The sequence below is a fragment of the Orcinus orca genome, chromosome 19, assembly GCF_937001465.1.
Source record: "Orcinus orca chromosome 19, mOrcOrc1.1, whole genome shotgun sequence".
NCBI lineage: Eukaryota > Metazoa > Chordata > Mammalia > Artiodactyla > Delphinidae > Orcinus > Orcinus orca.
The window spans coordinates 33,274,653-33,284,115 of record NC_064577.1 but is presented as its reverse complement, the minus strand read 5'-3'; the positions used below and the strand labels follow the sequence as shown (position 1 = coordinate 33,284,115).

Genomic DNA, 9,463 nt, shown 5'->3' with positions numbered 1-9,463 from the left:
GGAAGCTTCAACACTGGAGTGAAGTGGTCCCTGCGGGGCCGTTCAGGCCATGAGGGTCGCTGCCCAGGAGGACCAAGGCCACCTCCTCGTCGCCCTCCATGGAGGGAGGGGGGCTGGTGGGGTGCTCCGAGTTGGGGTCTGGGAGAGTGGCTGATCGCCACATGGACCCAGCACTGAAGGGTTCTTCAGGGTGGGAGGAAGATGGGGAGGGGGGCCAGCCCACTCAGTACTGTCCTGTTCCTTCTGTCCCTGAGTTTGCTGGGAGCAGTGTGACAGCTGCCTTCTCCACGGATGAGCAAGCAGTCCACCTCCAGCTTCTGCTGGTCCTTAATGCAGTGTGGAGGGGAGCTGTGGCCCAGCCAGTGAAGGGCCTGCACCCCCTTAGTCCTGTCCCCAGCTGTTTCTGAGGGTCATCTTTCTGTCACCTCCCTGAGTGCCACGGGGGAGGATGGAGTGGCCAGTCCAGCCCAAAGGGACCCCCAAGCACTCTTCCCTGCCTCCCCTCTCCAGCTGCTGCCCCAGGCTGTGCGGGCTCCACTCAGCGATTGTCTGAAGCCAAGTCCACTGTCTGGTCAAGGTCAGCAAACAGGAGACCCCTCCTTGGCACCCTGTGGAGCACCTGAGCTCTGGTGCCAGCTTCTTTCAGGTCAAGAGTGCCCCACAGATGAGCCCCCAACCTTCCTGTCCCATATGCCACCAGGGGGCAGTGCAGACCACAGCTCAGGACAGTCACTCGGTCCCTCTGGGGCCAGGCTCCTGCATCTGGTACTTGCACAGTCAGTTGGAGCCCACTTTGAAGTGTGTTGGCCCATTTGGCTCCCAGCCCTTCTTCATTCCTAAGGTGAGGGGAGGCCAGCAAGGTGGGGAGTCAGCCAAGGGGGGCCCTGGGGAGAGACTGGGGAGGGGTCCTTGCTGGTCTTCCCCACCCCCAGGATGCCTCACCCCTTCCTGTCCTCCCTGGCCATATGTGTCCACTCCCCTCTGGAACCAGCTCTGCACTCCTTCCTTGCTGCCCTCCTTTCCCAAAGTGCCTCACACTGGCCAGACTCACTGGAGGTGGGGCTTCAGGCCCCAGGCAAGGGTGGGGGCTGCCCAGGGTGGGGAGAGGGGTGTGGGCTGAGGGGAAGGGTCCATGAGGTCACCTGTGTCTGTGGTCTCCCCCTACTTCAGGCTCTAGACTGTACCCCCAGCCCTCCATCACCCCAGTCCCCAAGGTCCAGGCCAATCCCTGGGGGCATGCCTCTCACCCCACTCCCACCTCCAATGGTCCAAGGTTACCCAGCTCATAAGAGACACTGCCCTGGGTGGGGGTCCTTGGGGACCCAGGGGTTTTGGGTGCCAGCTGGTTTGGGGAGGCACATGGGTGAACCATGGGCCTTGTCCTGGTCATCCACCCTTCCTAGGCTGGGTGGCAGCAGGCTGGTGCAGAGGCTGAGAAGGGTCCTCTCCCCCATGGCTGACCACACACAGCCCTGTTTGGGACAGGTGGGTGTCACTTCTCCATCAGGTGCTTCCAGGATTCTCTAAGACCCCGCCTTTGGGGAAGGGAGCAGTGATGTGCGCTGTGGAGACTCCAAAGACCCTCTGACCTACCTGACTTGCTGGGGCCTAGGACCAGGCTCCTTCCAGCTCCCCCACCCCCACCCCGGTCCTGCTGAGTAGAGTGGGGGTCCCCTCTCCCGGGCTTAGGGAGGGACGTGCGCCAAGGAGACACAATCCCGGGGGAGGGGGGCGGACAAGAGGAGGCCCGGGACTGGTTGTCCAGGGTGGGGTTGTGGGACGTTCAATCGGCTGGACCCCCCTGGACAAGCCCCAACCTTGGATTTTCTGGGCATGAGGGATTGGGGGGGAGGGGGTAGTTGTCCAGCGGCCATCGCAGGAGCCCCAGGGCGGAGGGGCCAGGGACTGCTCCTGTGCAGCACTCTGAGACCAGCGAGCCTGCAGACCCTCCGCGCACACCCTTCCCCACCCCGAGCGGCGCCACTGACCCGCGAGCCGCTGGTCACAGACACGGTTTAATGGGGGACAGGAGGACGGCACTCAGTACTCCCAGAGCGCAAACCCGGCCGGTGCGTCTGCGTCCGCGCGCAGCAGCCCCGAGGCGCCGCCGCGCAGGTACTTTCCGCTGCGGGCGCGGATGGCCAGGCGGCCGCGCTCACGGAACTCAAACAGGAAGTCCTCAGCGCGCTCGCCGTCGCTGCACACGCTGCCGTGGCTGCCGGTGTGCCAGAACCCGCCGCCGCGGCCTGGGGGATAAGGGGAGCGGGGGTCGGCGGGCGGCACGCTCCCGGCCCCGCGCTCCCCCTATCCCCCTCGGCGCCCCCCACTCTCTCCGGGCCCCAGCTCCTCGCGCTCCCCCCGCCCCCATCCCGCACGCCCGCACCTCGGATCTGGTAGGCGCCGTCGCTGAAGCTCAGGTGGAACACGTCGTAGACGGAGCGGTTGGTGTCCAGCTGGTTGGAGCCTCGGCGGTGGCAGACGAAGCCGTCCAGGCCCCGCAGCACGAGGATGGGCCGGTTGATGAGCTTGAGGATAAACTCCTCGTCCTCACCTGATGGCGAGAAAGGGGTTGAGGGGCCTTAACGGAGCTCCCCTGGAAGAGCTCCAGGCCCGGACTCACTGCCCAGCTTGTGTGCCTCAATCTGCCACTGCCATTGCCTTATGTGGCCTTAGCCAGGGGCCTGCGGCCGTTGAGCCCCCGGTTCCCCAGATGTGCAGCAGTGATCAGGGTGCTCTGGATCTGCTCCCCCACGTCAGGAACAATGATCTGGACTAGCAAGTATGACTACTGTCGTGGACAGCAGCAGCTTCACGGGGAGGGAGCGGGGCCAGCCCTCGTGGAGACAGGGTCTCCGAGCTGGCCCTGTCCCCAGGCAGAGGGCCCCCACCCCAGTCTCCCCAGGGAATGAGGGGAGTGCTCACCCACAAAATCGCTGATGGCCGCCAGCTGCCCATTCTTCTTCATGCACACATAGCGCCCATTGCTGGCCTTGAGGGCCACCCGCCGACCCCGCCACTCCATCTCAAACATGGTGTTCTCAGAACTGGAAGGGGCAGGTCAAGGTCCCCTCAGAGGAGCAGGACGTGGGGGCTTAGGGTCAGGCCTCCCCATCCCCCTCAAGTCCAATACCACTCCCTCAGGGGGAGGGACGGGCACTTGCCTTCCACTGATACCCCCACCACCATTAAGAGCTGTCCCTCACCCCCGTGGGCATTCTTCCCTGGCTGGGCTGCTGTGTGGTCCCCGTGGTTGAGGTGGAGGTGGTGATGCAGGTGGTAGTGGTAATAGAGATGATGGTGGAGGTGATGATGGTGATGGTGGAGGTGGTGGTGATGGTGGAGGTGATGATGGTAATGGTGGAGGTGGTGGTGGTGATGGTGATGGTAGAGATGGTGATGATGGAGGTGGTGGTGATGGTGGAGGTGATGATGGTAATGGTGGAGGGGGTGGTGGTGATGATGGTAATGGTGGAGGGGGTGGTGGTGATGGTGGAGGTGGTGATGGTGATGGTGGAGGTGGAGGTGAAGGTGGTCACAGAGGTGGGGATGGTGCACTCACACTTGTGTGGCTGTGGCCTGGATCCCCCCGTGGGTGACCAGGGTCCAGTAGCCCCCAGTGCTGGAATAGAAGGTGCACTTCCTTGTCTCCCGGTCAATTTGCATCAGGAAAGTTTCATGATCCAGTTCTTCATCTTGGTTGGCTGAGACATTGATCCCTGGAGGGAGGAGATGGGAAGCCCCTCACGCCTCACCCTGGGTGGGGTGGGGAGCAGAGGGATGGGGAGGCATGCTCTTGGGGCAACCCTGAAGTCAGCGGGGGTCTCATCTAGAACCCTCTGGACTCTAGAAGATTTGGAGCTCTGCCCCAGGGCCAAGTGGGTGCGTCATGGACCAATACACACTGCTCCCTAAAGGTACTTGCCCAGCTCCCACCGCAGCCCCAGGAACCAGGCCCTTCCGTGCTGGCAAATCCCCTGCCTCTGCTAATCGTCAGGTAATCTGCTTGTTCCTGCTCTCTCGACCCAGGACTTACACCAGCCTCTATTTATAACTCTCCCCTAAGCCACTGGATGGACACTGGGGTCCTGTCCTTCCCCAGCCGTGGCTCAGGACACAGCAGGGGCCTGGGGTTTGCTCCTGGGCGCTGAGCAGGGATTGGACCCCTGTCACCTCCCCAGCCCCTCACTCACATGTGCGTGGTCTCCCAAGAACCCTGAGGGAGGGCAAGTCTACTTGGGGCTCTGCCTGGGGTTCCTGGGAGGGAGACGAAGGGGTCATCCATGACCAGGGTGGGGGCAGCAGGCAGGCCGTGGAGCCTCCCCAGTATCTTCCCTTAAACCACATCCCTGTTCCATCACAACTGGCCAAGAGATATGGCAGATCACAGAGGTCCCCTGAGGCTGGGCTCCAGTGGCTCCAGCTAGGGGAGCAGGAGGGAGTGTGGCAGACCCCCATCAGAGCCTGAGGGTCAGGGCCACATCCTGTCCTGCCCTACCCACAGCAGGTAGAGCCCAGACTGCAGAGGCCAGGACCTGTCACCCTTCATGGCTGTGCCCTCCACAGCCCCCCAGGCTGGCGTCTGTCACCCTTCTTACACAGATCATTGCTCAGAGCCAAAGAAGGTGACCCAGCATTCTCACTGCCAATCCCACCGTCCCATCAGCAATACTGAACAAAGTGAGCGCCAGCTGCCCCTGGGCCCGCGATCAGTAACAAAACAGACAGCGGCCCTTGCCCTTCTAGCACTGGTCCATGGGGGGCGGCGGACAACAAGAATTGTGGTACAGCCAGTGCCCATTAATGCTGTGGGTTTTGGCCAGGGACAGCCTCACTGAAGCAGACCTGAGGAGGTGAGGGAGCCATCCCCACAGGGGCTAAGTGGGGAGCGAGGCTGCACCTCCACCCCCATCTCTGAGGCCAAGCCATTGGTGTCCCCAGCATTGCCCCACACACACCCGTTCCAGACAGGATGCAGCCTAGGGACTCCATCTCACACAGCCGGCTGCTCCTGGGGCCCCGACCTTGAGGCAGGAGAGGCTCCACGGAGTCCTGGTTGCCCGCAAAGAGTGTGGACCCCACCGTTCCAGGGGGGATTGGTCAAGTGGTGGGTGTCTGAGCAAGAAGGGGTGTCTGAGAGCATTTACAGGAGAACTTTCCTTACTCCTGCGAAGACTCAGAAGAGCCAGTGCCCCTCTTTCCTTTGGACTTTGTCCTGTCTGGATGTGAGCCTGGAACAGCAGCAGCCGTCTTGTGACCACAGGGGCACCAGCGTGAGGTCAGAGCTGTCCTGGGAGAGAGGTTCCTCGAAGAGGAAAGAGTGGAGGACTTTGGTGATGCCACTGAGCTGGCAGTGGTGCCTGCCGGGGATCCCACCACCCCCGTGCCTGCAGACTTCCGTTTAGGTGAGATAATCAGTGTCCTTGTGGCTTAAGCCAGTTTGCGGCCATTGTTACTTGCAGCAACGAACACTGCCTGCTGGGCGGCCCCACAGCAATGCCACATCAGTGAGGGCCGGCAGCGGGCACAGCAGAAACAGAGCCTGGCTGATAGAGGCTGCAAAGGAAAAATATTGGCAGGAGAAGCCAGGGTGCTCACAAACACTCCAGGGGGAAGGAGACGGGTTTGGGGGCTGCCTGACCAGCAGAATGACAGGGACCGAGGCACCACCACTCCACAGATGCCGCCACTCCAGCTACCTTGGAATCTAGTGGCACCGCTCCCCTCCTCCCGCAGCACTGAGATGCCACGCTCCACTTGCTCGAATCACTGGTAGCCAAGTCAACATCTGAATAGCTCGGGGCCAGGTCCTATGCCCTCAGGCTTATTGTAAGCAAAGCAGGGAGGCGAATGTGCGGTACCTCTGGCCTCTATAGTGGGAGGCAAATCTGGTCCTTTGTGGGGGACATCCCCCATTAAAGGGATGGGGTCAGATGCAGGGTAGTCCAGAGAATGAAAAATGGTTTGTACAGCTACCATCCCTCACCACCACCATCATCATCACCACCATCATCACCATCTCCATCACTACCAGCACCACCACCATCACTAGCAGAATCACTAGCACCGTCTCTATTACCACAGCCTGTCTTACCATCACCACCACCATCACCTCCAGCTTCAGCGCCATCCCCACTACCACCACCACAAGATTCACAAGCTGAACAGGGACAAATACTTTGTATCCAGCATCTCCTTTGACTCACAGAGAAAGCTTTTTCACACTGCTGCCCACCCTTTAATGACAAACCAAGCATATGGGCCTTGGCCCAGGTCAGAAAGCAGTGTGGCCAGACAGTAGGACCTGACATGGGAAGGACCAGGGCTGTCTGTCTTCCCTCACGCCCCAGGACCCGACCACATGCCGCAAGTGCTTGGGGGTGTTTGCTGAATGCCGGTCCCTGCTCTGCGCTAGCCTTGAAGACCTGGACTACAGGCTGGGGCCCCTAGAGCCACAGCTGGGCCACCCCTCCAGGTGCTCAGGGCCGGGTCTCTCCCTTCTGGACCAGGTGGTGGCAGTGAGCCGGCTCAGGGTATGCCCAGCCACTCCTGGGTGCACAGAGCCAGGAGCCCAAGCAGCTTGGGGCCACTCTGGGACCTCACCTTCTTCGAGGGGAAGTAGGAACTGCCCACGTTCACCCCACAGGCATGTGATCCCATGTGGAAGGGCCCACCGGTCACATGAAGCAGGTGACCGATGATCCAGGACTTGGGGGGAGCCACGCCACACCTGTTGGGTAGAGACAGTGTCTCCCCACCAAGGAGTCCAGGCCCTGGAGGGGCCGCTTACATCCCGCTGGACTGGAGGAACCCCAAGACCTCCCCACTCCACTCTTGCTGTCTCTCCTTGCCCTGCCCTTGGTCGCCTTCCAAACCCTTTAAAGTTCAGAAGTGGGGTGATAGAAGGGAAGGGGAGGGGCGGGCAGGGGGCCAGCCCAGTGTGGGCGGGGCCTGCCCTCCTACCCCTCATAGCAGCTGGCCTGGGCCTCAACCACCTCCAGATGAGCGCTGCCCATCTTGCATGCAGTAGCTGTCCAGCGGGCCCAAGGCTCAGCAGGGACCCCATATGTGGCCCACAGCCCACCCACCTACGCTGTGTGCTGCCACACACATGTCCCCACCCATCAGCCGCAGTGCCACTCGCTGCACGAGCCCCACGCTGAGAGCATGGCCGGCCCCGCACCCTCATTACCTTGCCGCACGGACACGTAGCGGTGGTTGGCGGCCACCAGCACCACCTGCGGGTGACTCTCCTCCAGGTCGAAGAGCTCATCCTTGCCGGGCCGTGTGTTGCGGCCAGCCCTGAGCGTGCCTGTGGGTCCCACGGGCGCCAGGTAGCGGCCGTCACAGTCCTTGAAGGCCAGCTTGCCCGCCTTGAACTCGAGTGTGTAGCGGGTGTGAGCCTCAGGCTCCCAGACAAGGCGGCCATCGCTGCGCAGGTAGCGGCTGTCGCAGGACTTGAGGCAGTACTGCCGGTTCTGGAAGATGAGCGTGACGAGCGCGTCCACGCCCCACGGTGTGTTGCTGTCCGCCGCGATCTCGTCCTCCTGCGGGCACAGGTGCGCGTAGCGCCGCCGGCTCACACTCAGCAGGTGGGCCTGCGGGTGGATGGCCAGGTGCACGGTCCACAGCTCAGCCGGGGTGATGGCTGTGGCGAAGCAGGACAGCTGGTCCTCAGTGCCGCCGAAGAAGCGGCCGTGCGGCTCCGACTGCAGTGCCCAGCGCCCATCAGGCTGCGGCAGGACCAGGAAGCGGCAGTCGGGGCCCGGCCGCTCCGCCTCGCAGGCCACGCGCCCGTCCTCCTCGGCTGACAGGTAACGGCCCAGGTGGCTGCTGCGAAACAGCACAGCTGTGCCCTGGCCCGGGTCTGGCTCCAGCAACCACATCTGCTTCCTCTTGAGGCTGGGTGCTGAGGCGTTGACCTTGAAGCCGAAGCTCTCAGCCGTCAGGTAACGGTCAGTATCATTGACGAGGCCGAACTGGATCTTCAGCACCTGGTGTAGGCCATTGGTGGGCATCTTTGGGCCTGGCTGAGGTCCCCAAGAGGGGCCTGGGAAGCTCTCTCTGTGTGCTCACGGCCCCCGAGGTCCCCCAGAGGCCTGGCTCGACGGGGTCGGCCCGTGGCCCCCAGGCCCAGCCGGCGTCATGGACCTGCTGCCCGCTCGGATGCTGCCTCTGGCCAGCGGTCACGGGCCCAGGCAGCTCTTACATGGCCAGCGGGCAGCAGAGGGCGGGTGGGAGGGCGGATCAGAGCTGTGCCGGCTTAGGAACAGCAGCAGACTTTCGTTACCCCAGCTTGGATTTCAGCCACTCCCGGACTGCCCAGGGGCCAGAGCCCAGGGCCAGCAGGGCTGGAGAGCGCCACCCGCCGCAGGGCCGACCACCTCCTTGTCCTCGCTGGCAGCTGCCCGGGCCCCAACGCGGGCTCTGTGCCCCGGCCTCTGGCCACTGCACGTCTTGGCCTCTCTCCTTGCCCCCCACCTCCGGGCCCCCAGACCCACTGCACAGACTCCCCAGCCCAGCCCAGCTCTTTCCTGAGGTAGAGAAAGCCGCCTGGTGGAAAACTTGCATGTGGCCGCAACCCGATCGCAGCCCTCCACCCTCAGCCGCCAGATCCAGTTACCGCTTCTCTGATTCCTGCTGCCAGGAGTGCGGCAAGGCCCCCAACCCGGGCGGCCACAGCTGAGTCGCATGCCATCCCCCTCAGTGGCCCCTGGGTCACAGCCTGCAGCCCTGAGTCTGATGCTTCCCGAGGGTGGCCTGTGGCTGGGAAAGTGGCAGGCAGGGCTGTTGAGTGGGGCCAGGCGCCCCACCCCCATCCTGGCACCCATGGCACCCAGATCCGAACCAGGTGTGGAGAGGCAGCCGCTTGGCCGAATGCACACTGGCCGGGGAGCCTGGTGCGTTGGGCCCCGGGAAAAGAGCCCTTGGTTTGGGCTGAGGTGGCAGCTGTATGATGGAGAGTTACACCCGCCTTGCAGGTTGCACAGTGGGAGGGTGACATGGGAGCATGAACGTGGAGCAGACATGATTCCAGGCAGCACAAGGAGGTGGCAGGCTGTCAGACTCGGCGTCACGGGGCCAGGCTCTGACCTGAGCCCTGTACCCTGAGCAACTCTCAGGGCCCGTAAGGTTGCTCTGTCTTCTACGGGCAAGCTCTGGTGAAGCCAGCCTTGATGGTGGCCTTGGAGACCCCTGATCTGCCGTTCACATTGCCAGAGCGACTGGCCTGACTGCAGGGTCTTTATGGGCTGGGTCCGGGGATCACATAGGGCGAAGCTTTCCCAGCAGAGGGATGAGGCCAGCAGGCTAGGAGAAGCCAGAGCTGGCTACCTCTGACCCGGCATCTCCCAGCCCAGCCTCTGGGGCCGCCCCATTGCACCTCCCCGCGCCCCCGACGCTAGGCCTGGGGGGCTGTCTTCGGGAGCTGCAGCGGGCCTACTCAGCTTTGCCCTGCCTGTCTGTC

The 9,463-nt window shown here is 63.0% G+C and overlaps 1 protein-coding gene across 1 annotated transcript; it reads right to left on the bottom strand.

Annotated features, from left to right (window-relative positions):
• Positions 1–2,006: 2,006 nt before the first annotated feature.
• Positions 2,007–8,680, bottom strand: FSCN2 (fascin actin-bundling protein 2, retinal). Its single transcript, XM_033438744.2, is given in 6 exon segments — positions 2,007–2,246; positions 2,384–2,602; positions 2,846–2,863; positions 2,923–3,044; positions 3,560–3,716; positions 7,190–8,680. Coding segments are annotated over 6 exon segments (1,548 nt in total). The 5' UTR covers positions 8,016–8,680; the 3' UTR covers positions 2,007–2,040.
• Between the last annotated feature and the right edge of the window lie 783 nt (positions 8,681–9,463).